The sequence below is a fragment of the Podarcis gaigeae genome (genome assembly GCF_964106915.1).
Source record: "Podarcis gaigeae genome assembly, chromosome: 6".
In the NCBI taxonomy this organism is placed as follows: domain Eukaryota; kingdom Metazoa; phylum Chordata; class Lepidosauria; order Squamata; family Lacertidae; genus Podarcis; species Podarcis gaigeae.
Genome location: NC_139682.1, coordinates 4,413,306 through 4,441,052, shown reverse-complemented (window position 1 = coordinate 4,441,052; position 27,747 = coordinate 4,413,306). Strand labels below are relative to the sequence as shown.

The 27,747-nt window shown below is 46.9% G+C and overlaps 1 protein-coding gene across 5 annotated transcripts in view; it reads right to left on the bottom strand.

The window, feature by feature from the left end:
* The window catches only part of ANGPT4 (angiopoietin 4), a 313,202-nt gene that overhangs the window by 274,951 nt on the left and 10,504 nt on the right, over window positions 1-27,747 (bottom strand). For all 5 annotated transcript variants that reach the window (XR_014565652.1, XR_014565653.1, XR_014565654.1 and 2 more), the window contains exons 2-7: window positions 12,642-12,797; window positions 12,297-12,418; window positions 4,252-4,484; window positions 3,400-3,515; window positions 2,181-2,282; window positions 318-484 (exon numbers count right to left, since the gene is read on the bottom strand). Coding sequence is in view for 1 of the 5 variants with exons in the window: in XM_083744465.1 (XP_083600591.1) it covers window positions 318-484; window positions 2,181-2,282; window positions 3,400-3,515; window positions 4,252-4,484; window positions 12,297-12,418; window positions 12,642-12,797 (896 nt within the window). In the remaining 4 variants the exon portion in view is untranslated. The remainder of the gene's footprint in view (window positions 1-317; window positions 485-2,180; window positions 2,283-3,399; window positions 3,516-4,251; window positions 4,485-12,296; window positions 12,419-12,641; window positions 12,798-27,747) is intronic.

Genomic DNA, 27,747 nt, shown 5'->3' with positions numbered 1-27,747 from the left:
TTTACCTTTACCTTTACCAAACTCTCCAACATTTCTCCAATGAAAATAGGAATGTCCTAAGGAAAAGTGGGACTTTCCGGGGTAAGATCAGAAAACCGGGATGGCTTCTGTAAATCCAGGACTGTCCCTGGAAAACAGGGACACTCAGAGGGTCTGAACTGTGGTGTGTGTGGTTCTCCCCCCCCCCCCATGAGGTAGGTTAGGCTAAGAGATGGCGACTGGCCCAAGGTGAGCTCCACGGCTGAGTGGGGATTTGAACCCTGCCGATAAACACCTACCACGCTGTTTGCATACAGTTGGCAAAGACCGTATATTACCTATATCGCTGACGCTCACTTCCCAGCTGGAACTTTTCGTAGTGGGCGTAGGCGCGATTGCCTTCCCAGTCCAGGAGTTCGACCCTCAAAGAATAGGCTCCCTGGTTGGTCAGGAAGTGGACTGCCTCATTCCCCAGCCAGTATTCTCCTGCTGGATCCCCAAAGCCCTGGGAGAGGCAAAACACAAAGCACTAAGTGGGTTGCTCAATTGAGTTCTCGGCATATATCAGCTAAGAGGCTGTTCCTCCCTTGAATATTGAAATCAACTGGTGAGGGCTGAAAGGATTGCGGTCAAAATGGGACCACGATGTGGAGAGAGAGAGAGAAGAAATGGGATCAGCATGGTCAGGAGAACTCCAAGGTCTGCAGATGCTATCAATAGGAGTATAGCATCTAGATCAAGGGAAGTAATAGTGCCACTGTATTCTGCTCTGGTCAGACCTCACCTGGAGTACTGTGTCCAGTTCTGGGCACCACAGTTCAAGAAGGACACTGACAAACTGGAACCTGTCCAGAGGAGGGCAACCAAAATGGTCAAAGGCCTGGAAACGATGCCTTATGAGGAACGGCTAAGGGAGCTGGGCATGTTTAGCCTGGAGAAGAGGAGGTTAAGGGGGGATATGATAGCCATGTTCAAATATATAAAAGGATGTCACATAGAGGAGGGAGAAAGGTTGTTTTCTGCTGCTCCAGAGAAGCGGACACGGAGCAATGGCTACAAACTACAAGAAAGAAAGAAGATTACACCTAAACATTAGGAAGAACTTCCTGACAGTAAGAGCTGTTCAACAGTGGAATTTGCTGCCAAGGAGTGTGGTGGAGTCTCCTTCTTTGGAGGTCTTTAAGCAGAGGCTTGACAACCATATGTCAGGAGTGCTCTGATGGTGTTTCCTGCTTGGACTCGATGGCCCTTGTGGTCTCTTCCAACTCTATGATTCTATGATTCTATGATGTACAAACATCATTTACGGGGGGAAAATATTTAGGCAACCTTCCCCCCAAAAACTGACAAATGAAGAGCAACAGTGTGCTGAGTCTCTGGAAAAAGGGACAGAAAACTGGGAAGAGGAACAGAACGGAATGGGGTATTTTGCAAGAGGATCACAGCTGGCTGGCTGGAACCCTGAGCAGGAGCACTCCACACCGCGATGTCTTGTAAAAATCAGATGACACATATTTTTCGAGGGGGGGGGGTCCATGGTAGGAAAGGTGAGATTAACTCTGTGGTCTTTTCCAACACTATTGGTTGTATCCAATGTTAGTTCAGAGTAGACTCATTAATAGTCCAAGTCCATTAATTTCACTAGGTCTACTCTAAGAGTAATTTAGTTGACTCCAAGCTTCCGATTCCCTCTTATTACTTTGTGTAACATGGAGAAGAAGAAGCTCCTGCTGTGTTATGTACTGCCTGGCTTCAGATCAGCTCTCTCTCTCTCTCTTTTTTTACGATTAAAGTAATTTATTCAGTAGAATGCACATTTGTCCCCTTCTTTGAATCCATCACTACTGAATAATTTTTTGGACACTGAAACAGTGATTGGGGAGGGAGAGCAAAGTGGGTTTGTGACTTCACACTGCCTGGCCAATCAGTGCTGTGCAGAACCCCGGTATATGGTTCCCTCCTGCTTGATTTGGGAGAGAAGATCGTGCAACTGACCAAACTGTGGCGAGCAAGTTTCCTCTGCATAAAATTATGCACATTGACCCGTGGCCTCAGGAAGCCAGTGGGTCAGCAAAATAGGGGTCAGCAAAGCCGTGGCTGCTATTGGCCCCGTGGTGATTGCTATGTGGTCCCCGCTCTTTCTACTTTTGATCGAAAAGATCTGACGGAGTGAGGATGACAAGTCCAAGGCAGAATCAGACCTGTTTGTATTCTTTCCAGCTCTTTTGGAAGCTGACGCTGCCATTGACTCTGTACTGGATCACCGTCCAGCCGCCTCCGTCCGTCTCCATATCGCAATAGGTCTGTAAAGGAAGAAAGCAGAGGATGCTCAGATGGAAGGAAGAAGAGGCAGAAACACAGCTGAGCCTATGGATATCGGAAGAATCTGATCTTTGCAGATGCCATAAGGACTTTTAAAAAATAAAAAAATAAAATAAACAACGCTGGAAACTATTGTGGAACTGTGGAGTACTGAACCTGGCTTGGAATGAACAATTTTCTTGTGCATAGTGCAGGTGGTGCTGTGGGTTAAACCACAGAGCCATGGACTTGCAGATCGGAAGGTCGGCAGTTCGAATCCCCGTAACGGGGTGAGCTCCTGTTGCTCAGTCCCTGCTCCTGCGCTGCCCATCAGTGTAGACAATACTGAACTATATAGGCCAATGGTCTATATAGAAGTTGTAAGAAAATTTCCTGTGTTCCAGAGCTCCTTCCAGGTCCTGCCAATTTCCCCCTTGAACCTATGAATGTTCCCCAGCCCAAAGCAAAATCTAGCCACCAGAACCAAGCAGAGAAAGGCAATCCATTTGAATAAAATCTCCCTGCCCCTCTTTTGCTTAGCTGCCAATGTTTCTCAAACTTGGGTCTCCAGCTGCTTTTGGACTACAACTCCCATCATCCCTAGCTAGCTGGACCAGCGGTCAAGGATGATGGGATCTGTAGTCCAAAAACAGCCGGAGACCCAAGTTTTGGAAACATTGGGCCTATGCAGAACCTGTTTCTGGACCAGGGCGTTTTCCACACAGTCTTAAAGAAGGTCTGTTATGTACTGAAGTTCTCACCCTGGGCCAGCAGGGGGATACTGTAGATAGTTTTCACTCGGGTCCACAGATGCAAATAAGGGATTGAAAGTGACATGCAGTGATTGGATAGTTACAGAAAGTGGTTACTGTTGCGTTGTAGTCGAGCTCTATATAAGAAGGGTAGCTGAACCCTTCAGTTCAGTTCTGGCCTGTGAATAAACAAGAGCTGTTTGAAGAATCTCTGTTTCGTCTGATATGTTCACCCACAACTTAACAGGGTCAGATTCCTTTAGAAGCACCGACGGTAGGAGAACCAAGGTGCTTTTTTTTAGCTGTACAAATTGAGCAATGATCCTTCTCCCTGCCTCCATTCATAGGCTCTTGTGGTTTCACTGACCTTCTTGGGTTCAGTCAGATTGTTGATATGAAGGGTGTAAACCCCACTGAGATTAACTCCAGATTGGCGGATTTCTGCGCAGTCCTGGAACAGCCGGTCTTCTTTCTTTGGAGGAACTAGCAAGAGAAAATCAAATGCTAAAGACTTGGCCTCTCCAAATTAAATAAGCATGGGATGGGAAGACATGGTGTAAAAGCACTGAGATCGAAAAGTTGCTACACTAATAATAATAATAATAATAATAATAATAATAATAATAATTTATTTATACCCTGCCCATCTGGCTGGGCTGGGCAGCTTCTAACAAAATATTGCTTTAATGTATAGAAAGCAACGTAGAATTTTAAGTTTTTCAAAAGCACCCCCCACGATGGAACACTTCCACTCTTTGCTGTAAGTTGCGCCAAATTGGCCTCGTCCGCTGTTCTCCTGCACATCTGAACTTTCAAATGACCCAGAGCATCGCTGGAGGCTTCGTTCCACCCCCTCTTCCCATTGGCTCGGCTGCTCTGATGTAAAGGAATGTTCACAAATCAAGCAGTCCAGAGGGGAAAGTCCTGATGATGGAACATTGGCAAAAAGGTGCGACTCTGCTAAGGAAAGGAAAGTTCATTTTGGAAGGGGAGACTAGGAAGGAGGAACAGGGAGAGAGGGTGCCGGCAGGTGGGACCTGTGTAAGCAGCCAGGAGAGTTCAGAAAAAGGCGTAAGAAGACTGTGAACTGTTGAGCTATCTCCGTCTGCGGTGGACCTCTGGCAAGCATGAACATCATTTGGAGCTCTCAAGCAGCAGAGGCTTGGAAGCCGCTTCATTTGAGATAAAGCGTGATTTATTCCGGTGGCTCTGAGCTCACCTTTGCCTTGGGAGACCAGCTGGACCAAATTCTGAACCGACTCCAAAAGCTGCAGCTGCTGTTGTTGGAGCAGGCTGGTGTTGCCGCTGGCGGCCTGGAGAGACTTCTCCAAGACCTCAATGGTGTCGCTCTGGCGGATCACCAGCTGCTGCAGCTCCTCCTTCTCCGTCCGGATCCCTTCCAGTTCCATCAGATGCTTTGTCTCCATCTGCAGGACTCGGGTCTCCAAAATACTGCCAAGGGAGGAAGAAGAGGGAATGAGGGCAACAGAACTGCAGGGCGGATGGCTGGTGGATTTGCAAAGAGCTGGCAAGAGACACTTTTTCAGAAGGCGGTCAGCTTTAAAAGCGGGCACCTGCCTTGAGGGCCGCACAGTCACATGCACAGAGTTCATCTGTGGGATTCACCAGGATGTGGGTCTTGTTTTAGGCGTAAAGATAGTTGGAAATTTAGATGAGTTTCCTCACCCCAACCAAGTTGGCAAAAATGTACAAGATTAGAAGTAAAAAATGCTGGAAATGTTTAGATAAGGATGGCGATTTTTACCACATGTGGTGGCTGTGTAAAAAAACCAAAGGCATTTTGGGACAGTATATAAAGGTAAAGGGACCCCTGACCATTAAGTCCAGTCGTGGCCGACTCTGGGGTTGTGGTGCTCATCTCGCTTTATTGGCCGAGGAGCCGGCGTACAGCTTCCGGGTCATGTGGCCAGCATGGCTAAGCCGCTTCTGGCGAACCAGAGCAGCACACAGAAACGCCGTTTACCTTCCTGCTGGAGTGGTACCTATTTATCTACTTGCATTTTGACATGCTTTTGAACTGCTAGGTTGGCAGGAGCAGGGACCGAAAAACGGGGGCTCACCCCGTCACGGGGATTCGAATCACCGACCTTCTGATCGGCAAATCCTAGGCTCTGTGGTTTAGCCCACAGTGCCACCCGCATCCCTTAACCCGAGGTATGACTGTATAAACAATGACAACTAGGAAACACTGGCCTGTGAGCGCCCCAGTTGGAGAACAGCCTTTACCAAAGGTGTCATGCACTTTGAAGATGCTTGAAGTCAGGACAAAAGGGAGAAATGTGCTAAGAGGAAGGCACGCTTGGCAAGCCTTCACCATGATCAACTCCCGCCCGGAAAGCAATGTCCCCACTGGGGAAGGACATGCGGATCCAGAATTGTCCTCCATAGTCACTTACAGACTCATTGTTAAAACCGTGTTCATGGAAGACAATCTTACTCGGCTACGAGGGATCACCAAAGAAGAAGACACAACCAACATGCAGACAGTTAAATGCTGATTGGGCATGTGGAGTTAGAAGGGCGCCAAGGGTCATCTAGTCCAACCCCCTGCAATACAGGAATCACGGCTAACAGACAGCCATCTAGTTACAGATAGGTAACCGTGTTGGTCTGCCATAGTCAAAACAAAAAAAATTCCTTCCAGTAGCACCTTAAAGACCAACTAAGTCAGTTCTTGGTATGAGCTTTCGTGTGCGTATCTGAAGAAGTGTGCATGCACACGAAAGCTGTGCATGCACACGAAAGCTCATCTACAACCTCTCCTGGACAATGACAGTTCTCTTTCTCAAGCTCTGGGAGGAAGACCTTTCATTGCCTACAGACAGCCACCCAGTCTTAAACAACTCCTAACCCACAATAATACTACAACCAGACCTAACACGGACACTGGCACCAGAGCCTGCAATAAACCCAGATGCCAACTTTGCTGCCACATACACCCGGACAACACCATTACTGGCCCCAACAACATCACACATACCATCTCGGGACTATTTAATTGCTTATCGTCTAACATTGTGTATGCCATCAAATGCCAACAGTGTCCTTCAGCTCTCTATATTGGACAAACAGGCCAGACCTTACGCCAAAGAATAAACGGACATAAATCGGACATCAGGAATCACAAGACAGAGAAACCAGTAGGAGAACACTTCAATCTCCCAGGACATTCTATACAAGATCTCAAAGTAGCTGTTTTACTACAAAGGAATTTCAGAAATAGACTGGAAAGAGAAGCTGCTGAATTACAACTTATCACCAAACTTAAAACCATGGAGAAACCTGGCCTGAACAAAGACCTTGGATTCTTATCTCATTATACATGACAAAGCCATTTTTCACCTTCTCACCCCTTGCTTCTTCCTGTAAGACCTATTGCAGTCGTTAAGAGTCGTCAACAGGCTCATCACAGCTATCTGCCAATCACCCATTCCCACCAGCCTTCTGAGTAATACCCCTCCCCACCTTCTCACTATATAGAAGGGTCTGGAAACTTCTGTTTCAGTGTATCTGAAGAAGTGTGCATGCACACGAAAGCTCATACCAAGAACTGACTTAGTTGGTCTTTAAGGTCCTACTGGAAGGAATTTTTTTTGTTTTGACTATGGCAGACCAACACGGCTACCTATCTGTAACTGCCAGAAAGTTATTATTGATGTTTAGTTCAAATCTCCTATCTTGTAACTCGCTCCCTCAGGGGGCAGTGATTGTCATCAACTTGGATGGCTTAGAAAAAAGGATTAGGCAAAGACACTTGCGCCATTTAGAGGAGGTGGGTTTGCAGGATTCACGGCCCCACCATGCGTGATTGGGGAGGGATTCCCAGCCACGTCACCTCCTGGCCAGCCAACTGGCTGGCTCTGGGGGTGTGGCCTGCCCTATTTAAACCAGGACGCAGCCGGGGACCTCCCTCTTTGCCTCCTGCCAGCTGTTCCTGCTTTTCATGCCTTGACCTTGCTATCAACCTCAGTTGGTCGCCATTGAGGAGCCTGGTAGGAATTTTTCCACTTGGCAAATTGGCACTAGCCACTTAGTTTTCGCCTACCTCATTGCAAATCGTCACAACCTTCTTGGTATTGGTAGTGAGGCACTGGTATTGTTCTGTAGTTGGAAGAGGGGAGGTAGTGCCATCACCTGCCCCACATATAGAAGGGTAGTCTAGTAAAGGATTCCGGGGGGCGTGGCCCTGTCCGAAGCCTAGGGAGGTGAGGGCCCAGGGGAGTTCCTAGTTGATGTCATCAGCAGGACTCCCCCTACCGGTGGTTAACCGTTCCCAGACTTCAAGCGGACGGGCTGAAGCCGGATATAGTCGGTTAGGACTAATGCCTAAGCCAATACCGCTCATCACCTGTAACCAATAAAGTTGTGGCCTTTTATAGCCCATTAACCTTAATAATTGCATCATGTGTCATTATTTCCATGGGGGGGGAGGGGACTCGCCAAGCAAATGCATGGAGGAGGAGATGGCTATCGTTGGCTACTTGCCACGCCGACTTTGTTCTGCCTCCACAGTTGAAGGAATAAATGTTTCTAGATCTCAGTTGGTGGAAACTGCAGGAGGATAGAGGGCTCTTGTGCTCAAGCCCTGCTTGCAGATATCCTACAGGGATCTCAGTGGCCCCTGTGAGAACAGAATCCTGGACTAGATGGGCCTTTGGCTTCATCCAGCATCTAGCAGGGCTCTTTGTATCTTCTCATGCTTGCCATTTTTAGAGACCGTCCCCGAAGGAGAGAGTGCGTGCATGTGTTCTGGAGCAACGAAGGCCGGAACAAGCAACTTCTACGACTCTGTCACTGCCTCTGCTGCCGCTGTCATCACCATACACTTCATCAGTTTATTTTTGCAGCCATCAGGGATTTCATTTTTTTAAAAGAAAAAAAGACAACATCTCTCGTGACGCTTCTGCGCCATATTGGTGCTGCACGATTGGCTTCTCTCCCCGCTGCCCCCATCACCTTTCTTTGGCCAGGCGAGATGGCCATAAATTGGCTTTTCGTAACAGTTTGGCACAGCAAACGCCTCTTGGGAACAATCCAAAAAGTGCTGCGGTTGCAAGAGAAATCATCCCCCAAAACTTTGGGAAACCAGCTGGCCGAGATTCAACAAGCACCGATCTCAGCACAGTTTGGATCCTTTGCAAGAATGGAGGGGAACTGCAGCAGGGAAACCAAAGTCACTCCAAAGTGACTCCATATAGCTTTTAATTTTGATTTCTAGTTTAAGGAATATTTGAAAAAATATGTTAATATTTAAATCTTTGAATAGCTTTGGAAGTGGATATAGGCTGTAGGGACAGAAGTAAAAGGTAGTGTACTTTAAAATAGTATTATTTGAAAGTGATAAATTGTGAAGTTATTTTAAGTGGGGGGGGGAGATGGTTAGAAACTATGATATGTGTAAACTGCTAAAGATGAAGTAAAATGAAAATCAGATAGGTGGGACTTGGAGAAGCCCACTTAACAATGTTTAGTATGAGGATAAGACAAGAATTTGTTTGTATTGTTTGTTTGTATTTGTGTTCTTTATTTGTGTTATAAAATGAATAATTTGTTTGAAAAAAATAAAATAAACAATTTTGATTTCTAAATCCTCTTTTGTACTGGTCTTATGAGAGTTGAGTGGCAGGGTGCTGCTAACTGCGAGCGAATCTTATCCTCCAAGGATCTGAAGGTGGTGCCCAATTGTTTTTCTACTTATTTCATAGAAGGTTTTTATTTTCCTCTCCCGCAAGGGACCAAAACGTTTTAAACTGATTCATCTAGCTCAGCAGCTCCCCACCAACCCCCCTTTTTTTGCCCATAACCTCTTGAAAATTCCTGGGGGTCTCAAATGGATCACTTAGTGATTTTTCCACCTGCTGTAGCAATTGTAATTCCATAGAAATTCATATCGTAACGCAATAAAATACAACGGAAGAAGCGATTAAAAAATAGAATTAAAAAAGCAAGAGGAATATTTAAAGCGATGGATGTCCTGTTTCCCATCTTCAACTACGAATCCAGAGACATGTCATGGACCACCTGGATAAAGCTCATGGATGTATCTGATGCATCAACTAAATGTTGCGACCACATAGGCAGGAGGGACTTCAGTTGTGGGCTGGCAGGCAGAACATGGTAAGGTTACCAGATTTTTTTCAATGAATCCAGGGACACTAGGAATGATAGGGGACTGATTTCTAAACCCGGGGACTGTCCCTGGGAAACGGGGACGTCTGGTAACCTTAGACTATGGCTTCTACTTAACTACACTCTACTCAGGGTAAAAGGTAAAGGGACCCCTGACCATTAGGTCCAGTTGTGGCTGACTCTGGCGTTGCGGTGCTCATCTCGCTTTATTGGCTGAGAGAGCCAGCGTACAGCTTCCGGGTCATGTGGCCAGCATGACTAAGCCACTTCTGGCAAACCAGAGCAGTGCACGGAAACGCCGTTTACCTTCCCGACGGAGTGGTACCTATTTATCTACTTGCACTTTGAGGTGCTTTCAAACTGCTAGTTGGGCAGGAGCAGGAACCGAGCAACGGGAGCTCACCCCGTCGCGGGGATTCGAACCGCCGACCTTCTGATCAGCAAGTCCTAGGCTCTGTGGTTTAACCCACAGCACCACCAGCGACAGGGAGACCCACTGAAATTAATGGACTGACCTTAGTCATGCCCATTATTTCTACAGGACGAATGCTGGATCCTGCACCACTTTGAGAACTTGCACACCCTCCATCCCCAGTCAATGGAACTCGCTTTATCCTTATCTTCTGGGAATCAAGCAGCTAAATCCACAGGAACGTATATTGGTTCTCGGCCAACAAATCCATTAGTGACCTAATGGAACGAGGTGCTCCTTTGGACAACACTGCTGGAATTAGGAAGAAATCAAGAGGTCCTCACATCTCAACAGAGCCATGGGCAGTGATGGCTGGGAAGAGAAACTCAGTCCTTGAGAAGCTGAGATCTGCAGTCCAGGAGAGCCAGACTGAGATAAGGAAGTGAGCCAACTGTAGTTGGGGATAGATTTATTTCAAAGCCTCCTGAGTACATTTCTGGACAGGGAATCAACCGAGAATCAAAACCCAAGCCCTGCTGGGTTCTTGGCTCATAGGATTAGCAAACTGGAGATTCCTTTTACCCGAGAGAATGTGTTTGTAGCAACTAATGAAAGAGAGAATGATTTGCTTTAATAAATAATAATAATTTTTTATCTATACCCCGTCCTCCCTGGTTCAGAAAACCGGGCTCAGGGCAGCTAATAACAAATTTAAAACAATTGATGCAACAAAAAACAGCATAAAATACAGTATAAAACGTGAATAACAATAAATTCAGAATTAAAAAATCAGTTTAGGAGGGAAATCCATCCAATAAACATTAGATGATCACCAAGGCTAGTTGGCTCAATTAGTCCTATTTGGGCCAGCGAGGAGACCAGGGGAGAATTACCAGCTGTGGGATCCCAAAGCGGGGATCTTCATAAAAAGGGGAGGGGGAGGGAGGGAAGGGGAATAAAAGATCAGGCTAAGTTCAAATGGAAAGCCAGGCAGAATAGCTCTGTCTTACAGGCCCTGAGGAGAAGTTAAATCCTACAGGGCCCTAGTCTCCTGGGACAGAGCATTCCACCAGGTTGGAGCCATCACTGAGAAGGCCCTGGCCCTGGTGGAGGATAGTCTGACTTCCTTAGGGCCCAGGACCTCTAAACTATGATTATTCATGGACCTTAAGGTCCTCTGTGGGGCAGACCAGGAGAGGCAGTCCCATAAATACAGTGATTCCCAAACTTTTTTGGGCGTTGCTCACTTGGTTCCATAAACTCATCCCCAGTGCCCCCTCTACCTTAGCCTATAAAAAGTATTATTCAAAATAGTGGTTCAACCCACAAAGGAAGATAATAGCAGTAACAGTAACAATGAATTGTACATTTATTCAAAATCCAGTTTACAGCTATAGGTTCCCAGATAAACTCACTTATAGGCACAGGCGTGTGACATTGATGCGCGCACACACACACACACACACAGAGAGAGAGAGAGAGAGAGAATATTGTAGTTTAAAAGAACACACAGCAAAGAATGAAAATATATTTATGCATCCTTACTAACAAAAACGTTAAGGTGAAATAAATATATAGCCGAAAATATTTATATATAGCTACTTAGCAAGCACCTACCACAGTTGCATGGTAACTAATTTATAAGAAAACCAGTAGTTGTTACCAATACTTGGCTATATTGTGACTCATGACAACTCAGAAGCAGGACTACAAATAAACAGAGAATCATAGAATCATAGCAAAGGACCCTGAGGTCATCTAGTCCAACCCCCCCTGCAATGCAGGAATGACAACGTGACCAGATAACAATGTGGCCAAAGGAAATAGCTTTGAAAGCAACGGGAGCAAGAGTTAGGTGTTTTTCTCTAGGCTATAGCCTGGTCAACTGTAAATACGGTAGGTGATTGATGCACATAAATCATGGGTAGGCAAACTAAGGCATGGGGGCCGGATCCGGCCCAATCGCCTACTCAGTCTGGCCTGTGGATGGTCCAAGAATCAGCATGTTTTTACATGAGTAGAATGTGTGCTTTTATTTAAAATGCATCTCTGGGTTATTTGTGGGGCATAGGAATTTGTTCTCCCCCCCCTCAAAAAAAATAGTCTGCCCCCCCCCAAGGTCTGAGGGACAGTGGACCGATCCCCTGCTGAAGAAGTCTGCTGACCCGTCCGATGAAAGAAGAATGGCAGAGGAAATTAATGGATTATGCAGAACTGGACAAAATGACAGGAAGGATTCAAAACCTGCGGGACCAGAGATTTACAGAAGATTGGAAGAAGCATATGAACTATTTGAAGAGCAATTGTAACCAGCAAATTATGCTAGTAGGACTACAAGAAGTTTTGTAAGGAGAAATATATGAAGTGTTACAAAGTAGGAAAAGATAGAGATATTGGTTATGAGTTTTAAATGTAAAAAGGAAAGTAAGAAATGCATACTAAGAGATTAGAATGGAAAATTTTCAGACAGAACTAATAGAAGTAAAAAAAGTGAATAAGATGTGAAAGTATGTTTAATTATAGTTGAAAATGGCATGTTAAAAAACTAATATATATAAAGAAAAAGTTTGCTGACCCTTGACATAAAGAGACCCACCTCCAGCAGCAGCCCTGAGCCCCTGAATATATTCTGTGCCTTGGAAAGAGGCAGCTCTGCAGGAATCCAGGTGTTCCTACACCTGCATAGGTGTTCCTACACCTACCTGTTTCGGTTCTGCAGCTTGTGGATCTCGTTCGTTTGCATCAGCAGCTGCTTCTCCAGCTTATTGGTGGACAGAGAATTCTCCAGGAGCTGGATCTCAATGCGGGAGGTCTGGTTGAGTACCTGCGCAAGGCACAGAAGAAAACCTGAAGCTGGAATGAAGTATAGTGGTCTATAAATATATTTTACTAACGAATAATGCACTCTACCCTCACAACTACAGGATTGCAGATTTGGAAGGGACACCAGGGTATCATCCAGGCTGACCTCTGAAAGCTCATAACAATTCCATATTTCTTCTCTTCTTCAACCCTCTTTCCCCATTAGAAAACCTCCACCAACCCACCTGAGCCTCCACGTCGGTCAGTTTCCTGGTCTGCTCGGCTGTTTGGTTCAAGAGGTTCGTCCCAATCTCCAGCATCGTGGCCGTCTGGTTCTGCACCACGTTCTGCTGGATCTGCACCATTTCCGACTTCATATTCATCTGGATGTAGCTCTCCAGCTAAGGGGGAAGGAGTCAAAATGTTAAGGGCAAACTCCTCAAGACCTTTCCTCCCCCTCTCTCTTGCCTTCCTCCATCCCATTTGATAAAAAGGTCCCTTTTCTCTTCCCCTCCCCATTTCCTCCTTCGGAAGAAATAACTGAGAAACTTATTCGGATGAAATAATTGCGGCGTTTGTCTCTAGAGAGGCACCTTGGATTCTCTTGGCTCCACAATGGTGCTAAATCTGGAGCAGTTCTTGAGAAATATAACTGAGGGCAATTTGACCAAGATGATGCTCAGGGATGCTTTTTGTGGTCAGGCAAAATCCTGAGCTATCTAGAGGTCACGACATGTTGTCGGCAAACCTGGAACGCTGCCTCCATGAGAGACTGGGGGTGGAATCTGCTTTTGGAAAAATTAATCTCTCTGAGAAATGTTGGCTAAGAAAAGCGCTGGATGTTTATGGTGTCCCTGAAATCCCTCTCGTTTTCTAGACTCCCATTTTCTCATGCAAAAATCCTGCTTCCATCCAACATACAGGTTTCAATGCTGGAGCTGGATAGCTTCTTTGAGAAAATAGGGTCTCTTTCAAAGATGAATTGGCAGAGAATCTGCAGGGAGGAAAGACATTTCCTCTCCCCAAATTCTCCTCTCTAAAAAGGAGATCTGAGATACTAACAGTGAACTTGTCGTCTCAGTGTGAATCATCATATACGGCCTCGGTCCTGTATACCTGAAGGAGCATCTCCACCCCCATCGTTCTGCCCGGACACTGAGGTCCAGTGCCGAGGGCCTTCTGGCGGTTCCCTCCCTGCGAGGAGCCAAGTTACAGGGAACCAGGCAGAGGGCCTTCTCGGTGGTGGCGCCCGCCGTGTGGAACGCCCTCCCACCAGATGTCAAGGAGAACAACAACTACCAGACTTTTAGAAGACATCTGAAGGCAGCCCTGTTTAGGGAAGCTTTTAATGTTTAATAGGTTATTGTATTTTAATATTCTGTTGGAAGCCACCCAGAGTGGCTGGGGAATAAATAAATAAATAATAATAATAATAATAATAATTGACGGGAGGAACTTACAAAAACTTCCCAAGGAAGACTGAGCATGCTCAGTGAGCACGGAATATCGAGTGTCTATTTGGGGCAAGGCATGGAATGGAGTATTCGGGAAATGGGCATGGCTGGCCAGCACCCTGAACAGGAGCACTCCACACGGGATTCCCTACAGCAACTGTGCATTTGTTGTGAAACACATGCAATCTTTGCCCCCAAGGCCCTGATATATTGGATGAAAAGAAGGCAAAAAGCACCGTCCCCCGGGCCCTTTCCTGCTTCTCCTCTTCCCCCTTCTCCAACTGGCCGGCAGCTGGGAAAGGTCTGTGTGCATCTCTCCCTTGGGATCCACCAACACCATTCCGCATGGCTCGGGGCAGGGTAAGAATAAACATGTCATTTCCTCTAAAGCACTTCCTATTCCAAGTCTTTAGCTGAAAGAGCTTCAGGGGAGAGCCAGCCTTAATCAGATAATTGCTGTGATCAATCCACTATAGTTTCAACTGCATTGTTTAAAGGGGTGGCTAACTGAGCAAATCACCCGCTTGATGGACTGCTCCCAGTTGCTGGCCTGGAGTCGAGGAATATGGAAGCCCAGCCGCAACAATTCCAGGATAAAGTATGCAGCACAAATAACAGCTCCAGTGGTGCAGTTGGCTAACGCACTGTATTCCTATACAGGTCTGTGGTGATCACACAGGGTCCCCGGATGTTTAATGGTCTATTGATCCCTGTGCCACCACTGTGCTCACTTCCCTGCTGCCACCAACCCGTTGTTGTTGTTGTTTAGTCGTGTCCGACTCTTTGTGACCCCCTGGACCAGAGCACACCAGGCACTCCTGTCTTCCACTGCCTCCCGCAGTTTGGTCAAACTCATGCTGGTAGCTTCGAGAACACTGTCCAACCATCTAGTCCTCTGTCATCCTCTTCTCCTTGTGCCCTCCATCTTTCCCAACATCAGGGTCTTTTAGGGGACTGCAAGTTCAAACCTCTCCATTCTGAAGGAAATCAGCCCTGAGTGCTCACTGGAAGGCCAGATCGTGAAGCAGAGGCTCCAATACTTTGGCCACCTCATGAGAAGAGAAGAGGACGACAGAGGACGAGATGGTGGGACAGTGTTCTCAAAGCGACCAGCATGAGTTTGACCAAACTGCGGGAGGCAGTGGAAGACAGGAGTGCCTGGCGTGCTCTGGTCCATGGGGTCACGAAGAGGCAGACACGACTAAACGACTAAACAACAACACCTAAACCCTTTCCTTATGAACCCAGTATGATGTTGCACACCTAGGAGGGCAAACGCCACAAGGTCCAATTCCTGTCATCAGTGCTTTTTGCTCGGGGTACGCAGGGGTACACATACCCCCTAAACATTTTGTGAAACTTTGTACTTCTGTCCATTTGCTTTCCCCCGATTTGAACTATAAAATGGTGATTGTCTTAAGTCAAAATGAGAATACCCCAAATATTTGTTTTTTAGAAAAAAACACTGGGTAAACTATGGAACTCCCTGCCACAGGAGGCAGTGATAGGTTTAAAAGAGGATTAGACAAATTCAGGGAGGAGAAGGTTGTCGATAGCTCCCACCCACGATAACTAAACGCTTCTGAATACCAGTTGCTGGAAACCACAAGAAGCGAGAGAGCTCTTGTGCCCGGATCCTGCCTGCGGCATTTCCTTAAGGCATCTGATCGGCCACTGAGAGATCAGGATGCTGGAGGGCAAATTTTGCAGAAGGGCTATGTTTCAGTTCCCATTTTGTTTCAGAAAGTGAGGTTTGCCTTGAAACGTGACATCTAAGCATCTGGGTCTGATCTGGCTGAGGGCAAAGAAGATGCAGCAGCAAAGAGGGGCACCCGCGAGTTGTCACTGAGAAAAGCGGAAAGACGCCTCAAGCTTAGGACGCAGATGAAAGTCAGATGTCCCTTCCTCTTTCTCAAGCCACCAGGGAGATGAGTTTCCCAAAACTGGCCTATTTTTAGGAGAGGTTGTTGTGAATCAAATGTTTGGTTAATTTGATACATCCCAGGTGCCCCCTGTTTTTGGAAGGGCTTGTGGGAGACAGGGAAATGGGGACTTCAGAATACATGCTGTTGAGGCCCCTGAAGCAAGAACGTAGCAGAAAGAGATTCCTACTGCGGATTGACCAGGCCTTGAACTAGGAGTCTCTGGGTGTGAAGGACCAGTTTTCCTGCATCACAAGATGCCTGTAATGATCTCAGGCAGGCAGGCAAGCCCCGATAAGAAGTAATGACTCTCCGGCAGTTTTATGTGCATTTATTTAAAACAACACATCCAGAGAACGGCTTCTCGCCTGCTCGCATTGGCGAGAGTTGGTCAGTCTTGCCCCTTTCACAGCAGGAAGGATGCCAAATTCCCGCCCTTCCCCTCCTGCCCTTCTGTTGTCCTCTGACCTTATCCAGTCTCCTAAAACGGGGACTGAGAAGCTGGCCTTCCCCCTCCCTACTTCCACTTGACACACACTCAGTCCTCTGCTTATCTGCTGGTTGCCTAGCAATGCTCTGGCTGCCTCCTAACTCTCCCGCTCCTTGAGAGCTAACAGTGTCATCTTCTGGAAGGGGGGAGCAAATTACCCCTTCTTGGCTGTGTCGGCCAGTTTTTATCTGTCTCTCTCTCACTTAGCTCAATTTCTGAGTCTGAATCTTCTCCTACACTCAGATGAGCCATGTTCCTGACAATGCCAAGACATATGCAGATGGCTTTCAAAGGACTAGGCCCGATCCATGAAGGGCAGGTCGAACCAAGCCCCATAATAAACCCCAGCACCAAGTTTACCCTCTTCCCCTCCTTCTGCAACACACTTCTGGACACAGCAACTTTGTTAGACACGATTCTTCTGACGGTTAATTCCCCAGCTTAAGGACATAAGAAGAGCCTGAGGCAGGGAGTACCATCGGTCCATAATAGCTGTCTGTCCTGAACATATGCCTTTCCCTGGATGGCCTGGAATATCCCAAGAGAGAAGAGGAGAGTCAGTCTGAGCTATGGGTAGCCCTCGCAGGAGCTGATGAACCAGGGGACAGATCAGTGGATAAAACGGATAAGGCAGGACCAAAGGTAAAGCAGAGCCAGGGGAGAAAGCAGAATAAAGGAAAAGCTTTGTGCCAGAGCAAGGTTCAGCTGGAGAAGGAAGCCCCTCCCTGTCTAGAAAGCACCATTGGTCAACCTGAATGGGCAGAGCGAGCTCATTTTCTCTAAAAATGTTAACTCCTGCAATTCAGCCTCCCACCACAAGAGGCAGTCACACAAAGATGCCAGCAGTGCCAGTAGTTTTCCATTCTCTATCATTCACCATGGTGATTTAATAGGCTGGATTGCAGGAAGCAGACATCTGGATTCAGCCTCAGATGTTGCCTCTTAACACCACATAAACTCCCTTGCAAATGGAATTAAATTTATAAATAAGAAAATGTACGATAAGGAAAGCTATGTAATATGATTAGGACTGTGATATGGTCTTTTGAAACTCTGATATTGGAAACTGCTACATATCATTACTAAGAAATTTGGATGGAAGAGATTTGAGGAAGTCAAACACTATGTTTATGAAGATGGATGGTAGTTAATTTTAATTAATTAAGTGGTAATATGTTGTATGTATCTTTTTTCTTTTTTCTCTTTTTCTCCTATTTTTTGTTGGTTTTTATTATTGTTAATCTTTTCTTACTATGTTTATCTACTGAAAATAATAAATATTATTTTTTTGGGGGGGGGAATAAACTCCCTTGCAGCCACCTCCTTTGTGCATTGATGTGCAGACATGTTCTGTTGCGGATTGTGGAAAGCTGAGGGCTTAGCAATAGGTTGGGGGTGGACTCCTCAAAAGGTGTTTGGAATGACGGAGAGAAATATTTCAATCCTTCAAATGTGTGGCGTCACCTACATCATCTGCGTGGCACATTAGGAGTAGTTTGTCGGGCAGAGGGTAGTATCTGGAGAGAACATGTCAGTGTGAATACCCACAGCTCCTGGAGACTTTCCCTTAGTGTCATATTGTTAATCCTCCAATTTTGCCGGGCAAAAGTTTTGTTTATGAAAATGAACAAATTTGAGTACAGGAAACACAAGCAGAGGCTGGGGGAGGGGGAGGGGTGGTCACGGGTTGAGGCTGGGAGGAACACATTACCCAAAACAACATGCCCACCAACTGCAACTTGGCTTCTCATTTTCTTGTGGAAAGGGGCATGTCTAATGTTGGTTAAATGGAGCAAAAAATGGAGCAAGTAGAGGCAGCTGGCTTGAATTAATCAGGACTGAGTGTGAACTGCTTCTTGTTTGTCGCAAATATTTTCCAGAACGTTTGCTTGGTGTAAGAGCATAAGAAGGACCAGGCCAGTTGTCCATCAAGCCCAGCCTCCTGTCCTCACACTGGCAAACCAGATGTGGGGTTCTCTCCTGGTGAGGAAAGGAAATCTGTTACAGGAAGTAAACATTATGCCAAGTGTGCTGGGCCCGGGGGTAACCCATGCAATGTGGTCCAGGACTGGTTCAGAATCTGAAGGTTCTGCTAGGAGTCAGTCCAACAGGGCCAAGGCAGGATACGAGGCAGGAAACCAGGCAAGGACAGGGGCAGGATCTCAGGCAGGATCTAGCATGCAGCAATGTTGCTCCCGCAACCTGGGGCGGGGTCCGACAGCCTTTTATCTCTGTCGGGGTAACAGCTGGTCCTGATCCCCCGGCGACTCACCTCCCTGTTTTGCAAGGAGACATTCAACCAAACATACAGAGGAAAATTCCCTTGGAACTACAGAGCCAATCAGAACATGTGCTTCTTCAGTGAGGATCATGTCACTTTGTTTGGATGCTAACCAACACCCCCACACAGCTCCCTCTCAGCTAGTTGGCTTTCAAATCAAGATGATTAACCCTTAAGTTGCATGATCCTTGACTTCCAACAAATAGCTGATTTGCTCTTGCAAGCAGATTGCCATCAGATGTACACCGAAAAGAAAGCCGTGTCTGGATCTACACACCGTTGTCACATGCAGAGCACAATGATTCAGAAGTGAGAGCCTTGTGCCGTGTTTTAGAATGGGGAACACGGTGTGCAATTAAGCCAACTGTAGATTATAAGAGGGATAAAATGTGTAATGACAGCTTGGATTGCTTTACAGGAAAGTGACCCAAATAAGTGAGGCCAGCATGAGGAAAGACAGAAATAGAGGGTCAGAAGTGAGTGTTTTGTTTGTTTTTTGTCCTTTTAATACATACCCCAGAAGGAACTCTGAGTTCCTTTTCTTGACAAACTTGCTAACTGGATTAGTCTGCTCAAGTCAAGTTTCATTCCAGTGCAACTCAACAGACTGTCCCGATGAATACAAAGAAACAGCCCATAAAGGGGAATAAGCTGTAGAAGTCTGCAGAAATTGTATTAATTTGATAGTTGGGCGTTGCTGTGATGCTGTCCTCACATCCCTGTACTTAGGGATGTAAGGAGACCATCGTGTCATCTGTTCATAAAAACATAAGATGAACCTGCTCTCACAGTGGCCAGCCAGAGGCCTGTGGGTAACAGGCAAGGAGGATTCGAACACGAGAGCAACGCTCTCCCATCCTGTGGTTTCCAGCAACTTGCATTCATTGCTGCCTCTGACTGTGGTGGCAGAGCAGAGCCATTGCTGCTGTTGTTTAGTCGTTAGTCGTGTCCGACTCTTCGTGACCCCATGGACCAGAGCACGCCAGGCACTCCTGTCTTCCACTGCCTCCCACAGTTTAGCCAGACTCATGTTTCTAGCTTCGAGAACACTGTCCAGCCATCTCGTCCTCTGTCGTCCCCTTCTCCTTGTGCCCTTCAGCTTTCCCAACATCAGGGTCTTTTCCAGGGAGTCTTCTCTTCTCATGAGGTGGCCAAAGTCTTGGAGCCTCAGCTTCAGGATCTGTCCTTCCAGTGAGCACTCAGGGCTGATTTCCTTCAGAAGGGAGAGGTTTGATCTTCTTGCAGTCCATGGGACTCTCAAGAGTCTCCTCCAGCACCAGAATTCAAAAGCATCAATTCTTCGGTGATCAGCCTTCTTTACAGCTCTCACTTCCATACATCACTACTGGGAAAACCATGGTTTTAACTATACGGACCTTTGTTGGCAAGGTGATGTCTCTGCTGCTAGTAGCCATCAATGGTTAGTCATCTTCTCCATGAATTTGTCTCATCCACATTGGTGGCCCTCCCTGCCTCTTGTGGCAAGGGGTTCCATGGTTGAAGATTGCTCTCTGTGAAGACGTATTTCGTCTGTCCTGAGTCTTCCAATTCAGCCAATCTAAACCAAATGACGACATTTCTAAGTCTTTTTAGGGTCTTCAGAATCTGAAATCTTCTGAGAGCAAATGACCACCGGCCAAAATTGCTGGCCATGCACGACAAGGCTTGCTCCAGCTCACACGGAAACTTTGCTCCTGCTGAACCCAGTGGGATATGATGTTTTCCCTGGGGGCAAGAGGAAGTTTCATTGAGAAATCCAAGGCTTTTTCCAAGATCCGCAGGTTTAACACAGGAAATGGGGAAAGAGGAAGCATCCATAAATGAAAATCTGATCTCTGTGTGTGTGTGTGTGTGTGTGTGTGTGTGTGTGTGTGTTATAAAAAGGCCCAGAAGATTTTTTAAAAATGGGGGGAAATTATGAACCACATTTCTGTTTTACATGGGAGTTACATTCTGGGGGGATTGTACGTAAAGGGAAAATTGCATATACTGTAGTCAGAATGACCCTGGAACCGCAACCATCCCTACCTTTTCAGAGATGGCGCTCCAAGTGGACCAATCCTGTTTTAAAGCCACACAGGTTGGTAGCCACCTTCCTCCAGTGGCAGGGAGTTCCACAGTATGACGCGTAAAGGGCATATGACGCGTAAATGTGCTGCTTTATTTCATCTGTCTTAAATCTCCCCACATTCAGCTAAAGCCTCTTCTGCCCTGCAGAGGAGGTGGGATTGTGGGCGTCACGGCCCAGCCCCCACGCAATTGTGGGAATACCCGGCCGCGTCACCCCCCTGGCCAGCCAATCGGCTGGCTTTGGGGGCATGGCCTGCCCGATTTAAACGCAAGTGCGGCCGGGGATCTCCCTCTTTGCCGCCTGCCAGCTGTTCCTGTTTTTCCCGCCCTATAAGGTTTTCGTTCCTTGACCTTGCTATGGACCTCAGTTGGTCGCCGTTGAGGGGCCTGGTAGGAATTCTTCCACTTGCCAAATCGGCACCAGCCACTTGGTTTTTGCCTACCTCGTAGCAAATCATCACAACTTTCTTGGTATTGGCAGTTAGGCATTGGTATTGATCTTTAGATGGAAGAGGGGAGGTAGTGCCATCACCTGCCCCACATATAGAAGGGTAGTCCAGTAAAGGATTCCGGGGGGTGTGGCCCTGTCCGAAGCCTAGGGAGGTGATGGCCTAAGGCACGCCCCCAATTGGTGACCCCAGGGGAGTTCCTAGTTGATGTCATCAGCAGGACTCCCCCTACCGGTGGTTAACCCTTCCTGGACTTCAAGCGGACGGGCTGAAGCTGGGTTGTCTATTAGGACCAATGCCTAAGCCAATACCGCTCATCACCTGTAACCAACCAAATAAAGTTGTGGCCATATTTAGCCCATTAACCGTAAATAATTGTGTCATGTATCTTTATTTCCACTGGGGGTGGGGGTGGGAACTCGCCACACAAATTGCACATCCACGAGCTCTACTATTGAGAAAAGGAGAAGAGCTGTTCCCCCTCACCTTTCTCCATGCTGTGCATAATTTTATCAGCTTCTATCATCTCGCCCTTTATGCGCCTTTTCTCCAAACTATAAAGTCTCAAAGGTTCCTGACCCCGAGCATTAGGAACATGCAGAAAAGCAGCAAAGTTTATTCAGTTCCGAGAGGTGCAATGCAGTTCTTTGCCCTGGATTTGAGCCAAATTGCTTTCCATCTCCCGGCCTGCTCCTCCTTCCATCAAGACTGATAGTAGCTGTTATGTACTAAGTTTGGATCCTAGAACAATAGGCAAGTAGGATCCTAGAATGCTTGGCTTGCAGGAAAAGACCAATCAGGCTCCAGGAGGGAAGCAGAATCAGCCAATCAGACGGGACTCATTGTGTAAATAATGTACAGTGGCACCTCTGGTTGTGAACGGGATCCGTTCCAGAGGCCCATTTGTAACATGAGCAGAACGCAACCCGCGTCTGCGCGTGCATGGGTTGCGATTTGCCGCTTCTGCACATGCATGTGACATCATTTTGCGTGTCTGCGCATGCACGAGCGGCAAAACCCAGAAGTAACCCTTTCCGCTATTTCCGGGTCGCCGTGGGACACAACCTGAAACGCTCAACCTGAAGCAAACGTAGCAAGAGGTATGACTGCATATAAAAGCCTGAGATTTGGGGGGCAATTCAATCGCTGTTTTACAAGCTGCAATAAAGAGCATGAAATCACTACAGGACTCCGAGTATGTTTCAGTAGCTCTGCAGGAACTGTAGCTATCTCTTAAAAACCACTCCAGTGAGTTTGGGGGGAGCGTACGGACAACTTGCTAATTCACTTTCTCCGCAGCCTCTCATTAATCATGGCTGCCTATTGCCAAGCGCACAAGACCCTTTGCTCCCCCTCCTCATTTTTCGCTTTCTCCCCCCTTCCCCATGTTTTCCTTTCAACTAAACTGAATCTCTCCCGCAATGCAAAACATCGAGTTCAGAAAGGAACTCGAAGCCCAGGCCCTGTCGCCCTGATTTCTGACAAAGCCAGAATAACAAACTCAAAACCATCAAAAGTGCCAGCGAGGGAACGGGACGGGGTCGCGGGCACATGCCTCGTTATTTTGGGAACGGCAGGACCGATCTATGCTTTCGTTGTCCCTGGGAAGCTTCCAGAGAGGGAAGGATTTGCTTGAAATGTGCAGCGTAGCAGCAGTTTAAGGGAAGGAGGGAGAGAAATTCAGGGAGGGTGGAGACAAAGGAGAGATGGAGGATTCTCTCCTCCAAATACTGTTCTTTCTCTTCCCCTCTTCCACTGAAGGAAGGAATTTGCCACACCACTGCAAAGTTGGCTACCTTTGGTGGAGAAGGCTGGGGGAGTCCTATAGGGTCTTAATTTGCCGCCTGTTTATCTTCAAATTAAGAAGTTAGTGTGGCAATGGCAGGGACAAACAGATAGTTTAAGGCTGCCAGACTCCAACGAGCAAACATGATCCAGAATGTGTCCTCAGCCAAGCCTCTTGCTTCTTATGGCATCAATATTCATGGTGTACACACTCGCTTATGTGTGTGTGTCTGTGTGTGTTAGGGATGGGAGGAAATTCAGTTTTGTTTACATTTTAATGACAAAGTTGCCTAATTTGCACCCTTGAACCAGTACAGTGGTACCGTTCCGGAGCCCCATTTGCATCCAGAAGGAAATGCAACCCGCGTCTACACGTGCACGGGTCGCGGTTTGCCGCTTTCGCGCATGCGCATGACGTCATTTTGAGCGTCTGTGCATTCACGAGCAGCGAAACCCAGAAGTAACGTGTTCCGTTACTTCTGGGTCGCCGCGGAGCAGAACCTGAAAGCGCTCAACCTGAGGCTCATTTAACCCAAGGTATGACTGTCCATGAATGGAGGTGCAACTATCCTCTGAAATTGGGATTCCTCTTGGAATTTGCAGTTCTCCAACCAGCCAATGTGCAAAAAACCACAGATACTGGGGGGAAGCGTGCATACGAACGGATATATATGATTGAAGATCACATTATATTTGGAGGAATTGCTTGGGGGAAACGTGCCTATCAGTCAAAATGTGCCTATTAGTTATTTGAAGAAATTCTCACTAACTGCTGCTGGATTGACATGAGGATTAAAAGAAATTGAACTGAATTTAAGATTGGAAAAATGAGAAACCAGGAGAAATCACAAATGACAGATTTATCCATCCTGGGTGTGTGTGGAAGCACTCTGCATATGCACTAACAACAACAACAACATTTTAAATTGCATTTTAACCTGTATTTTAAATTGGTTTTCTTTCCTTATTATGTTTTTACTGAAATTTTATTGATGTTAGCCGCCCTGAGCTCAGCTCTGGCCGGGGCAGGTGGGGTATAAATAAAACTTATTATTATTACTTATTATTATTATTATTATTATTAACAACAACACTGTCAATCTCCTTCATAATAACCCCTGGCCTCCACAGGCAGGCATCATGGCCTGAAGGCAGGCAGAACTTTCCCTTTAACTGCCTGGCCAATATTTTTCTTACATTTTCCAATTCTTTCACAACCCCCCCCCCTCCCCTCCGCTTGCCCCCCCCCCCATGCCTGCAACAGAGTTGTTTTTTCAGGACCTGAATCCAAAGAAAACAGGTCCCATTAAGTGCTTCCAGCTGGATTTATGAAAAACAGGCCTGCTTTGGAAGAGGAGCCTTGTGGCATGGGGGTCATAGGGACACGGGTCTTTGGGAGAGGCGGTCCGGGGGGGGGGGGAGAGAGAGCAGATGCTCCCCCTTCTCTGAGAAATCCTTCAGGTTCCCTGCAAAGCCACAATCAGGAAGCCCAGAGCCTCAGAGTTCAGCATGCATCACTTCTCATTTTAAATGGACAGCGATGCAAACCTAGCCATTGCCAGAGACTTTCGGCACACTACAGATTTGTTCTCAGCTTATTGAAGAAGAGTTTGGATTTGATATCCCACTTTATAACTCCCCTTAAGGAGTCTCAAAGCAGCTAACAATCTCCTTTCCCTTCCTCCTGCACAACAAACACTCTGTGAGGTGAGTGGGGCTGAGAGACTTCAAAGCAGTGTGACTGGCCCAAGGTCACCCAGCAGCTGCATGTGGAGGAGCGGGGAAGCGAACCTGGTTCCCCAGATTATGAGTCTACCGCTCTGCCCCACTACACCACGCTGGCTCTGATGCGCCTCTTTAAGTGCCATGTTGTTGTTATTCATTTCATAGAATCATAGAATCAAAGAGTTGGAAGAGACCACAAGGGCCATCAAGTCCAACCCCCTGCCAAGCAGGAAACACCATCAGAGTACTCCTGACATATGGTTGTCAAGCCTCTGCTTAAAGACCTCCAAAGAAGGAGACTCCACCACACTCCTTGGCAGCAAATTCCACTCTCGAACAGCTCTCACTGTCAGGAGGTTCCTCCTAATGTTTAGGTGGAATCTTCTTCCTTGTAGTTTGGAACCATTGCTCCATGTCCGCTTCTCTGGAGCAGCAGAAAACAACCTTTCTCCCTCCTCTATGTGACATCCTTTTATATATTTGAACATGGCTATCATATCACCCCTTAACCTCCTCTTTTCCAGGCTAAACATGCCCAGCTCCCTTAGCCGTTCCTCATAAGGCATCGTTTCCAGGCCTTTGACCATTTTGGTTGCCCTCCTCTGGACACTTTCCAGTCTGTCAGTGTCCTTCTTGAACTGTGGTGCCCAGAACTGGACACAGTACTCCAGGTGAGGTTTCACCAGAGCAGAATACAGTGGCACTATTTAGTCGTGTCCGACTCTTCGTGACCCCCTGGACCAGAGCACGCCAGGCACTCCTGTCTTCCACTGTCTCCCACAGTTTGGTCAAACTCATGCTGGTAGCTTCAGGGTCTTTTCCAGGGAGTTTTCTCTTCTCATGAGGTGGCCAAAGTCTTGGAGCCTCAGCTTCAGGATCTGTCCTTCCAGTGAGCACTCAGGGCAGATTTCCTTCAGAATGTAGAGGTTTGATCTTCTTGCAGTCCATGGGACTCTCAGGAGTCTCCTCCAGCACCAGAATTCAAAAGCATCAATTCTTCAGCAATCAGCCTTCTTTATGGTCCAGCTCTCACTTCCATACATTAAGTGCCATGCCTTCCCACAAAGAACCCTGGGAGTTGAAATTTAGTGGGGTTTGCAGAATTCTCTGTTAGAGGTATCCCAAGCTCCCCACCAACACTAAATCTACACACCGATTAACCTCCAAATCCTGGAGTCTTTAGGGATGGAAATTGGCTCAACCAGGTCAAATCACTAGGAATGGTGTGGTATGCCCATGTTTTCAGGACTTATAGATGACCATCTCGCAAAACACAGGTGTAGGTCACAACCCTTTTATCGAATCGCAGACTTGTAGATTTGGAAGGGACCTCAACAATCACCATGTCTTACATCCTGCAATGCAGGGATGTCAACTAAAAGGTAAAGGACCCCTGGACGGTTAAGTCCAGTCAAAGGCGACTATAGGGTTGCGGCGCTCATCTCGCTTTCAGGCCGAGGGAGCCAGCCTTTGTGCACAGAGAGCTTTTTCCAGGTCATGTGGCCAGCAGGACTAAGCCACTTCTGGCGCAACAGGACACTGCGACAGAAGCCAGAGTGCACGGAAACGCTGTTTACCTTCCTGCCAGAGTGGTACCTATTTATCTACTTGCGCTGGTGTGCTTTTGAACTGCTAGGTTGGCAGGAGCTGGGACAGAGCAACGGGAACTCAACCCTTCGCAGGGATTTGAACCGCTGACCTTCCGATCAGCAAGTTCAAGAGGCTCATTGGTTGAGACCATAGCGCCGCCCGCGTCAACTAAACCACCTATGACAAATGGCCATTGAATTTCTATTTAAAAACCTTTAATGAAGGAGATTCTGCCACCTTCCGAGGGAGTTGGTTCACTGCCAAAGAGCTCTTACTATAATAAAAATAGTAACAGTCACCACAACAAATGTATAAATTTCTTGATATTTTAGTGTGGTCCTTTGGAACTCCCTGCCAATTGATACCAGGCAGGCACCTTCCCTGAATTCCTCCCAGTGGCTGGTAAAAATTTTTGTTTCGACAAGCCCACCCAGCTATTTAGAAAGTTGATGCAAGTTTTAATCTGTTACCAGTCTACTGCTATTTTAAGTTTCCCAAAGTTTTTAATTTGTGTTCATAACTTTTCTTATTGTCTTATCTGTTTTGTAAATCTCTTTAAGTTGTTTTCTTTTTAAGAGCCTTTCAAACAGCGTAAGAACTTTGTGGAATAAATAAATTAATAAAGAACAGCAGCCACCCTCACCTTGGCATTTGCTGAAATTTGCAGCGCTGTGAAAATATTACGAAAATTCGATTCAGCGAATCTGGCATTCTCACCATAGCTGTCAACGTTTCCTTTTTTTAAAGGGAAATTCCCTTATTCTGAATAGGATTCCTCGCAAGAAAAGGGAAAAGTTGACAGCTATGATTCTCACGCTGCCTGGTTCTGTGCCAGACACGATTCTGTGTTCGCGAATCTAATGCAAGGATTTGTGGAATCCACGCAATCCTGACTCGGATCTGACCGTGCAAAGTGCACTGAAATCTTTGCATGTCCTCTAGCGAAGAGTCTCAGCAGTGGGATTTGGCTCTTTGAGGAAGAAAGGAGTCGTGGTCGTTGCTGAAGGCTCAGACAGTAGTTCCTTGCTATTCTACCCCTGTGCTCTGTGTACATTTCGTCCTGCAAAGCGTTGCTGGGTCAGCCAGACTTTCCCAGTAGCTGCCTCCGGTGCAGCTGTGTACACAGAAGAGAGCAGCCGACGTCCAGTATCAAGAAGGTACTCTTCCAGAGGAACATGGAAAGAGTCCTCAGCTTTATGTGGCTACAGACCTTCAAAGAGGGGCTACTCTTTTCCATTGACAGACTGCTCAGAGCCAGCTCAGAGCGAAAACGATTCTGAGGCTCAGGGCATGGATGCATTTAATTTCTCTGTCTCTCCGCCCAGCTTACTAAGAGCAACATCAAGTCCCAAGCCAAATTGGTAGGGGCAGTCTTGTGAACAGTGGATGCTCAGCTTGTGAACGTGATCCGTGCAGGATGCATGTTCGCAACCCGCAGTGTTTGCAACCCGCAGTGCCACATCTGCACACGCACGGGTTGCAGTTCTGCGCTTCTGCACATGTGCAAAGCGCGATTTAACGCTTCTGAGCATGCATGACCCCCGAAATCCGAAAGTAACCCATTCCGGTACTTCTGGGTTTCAGC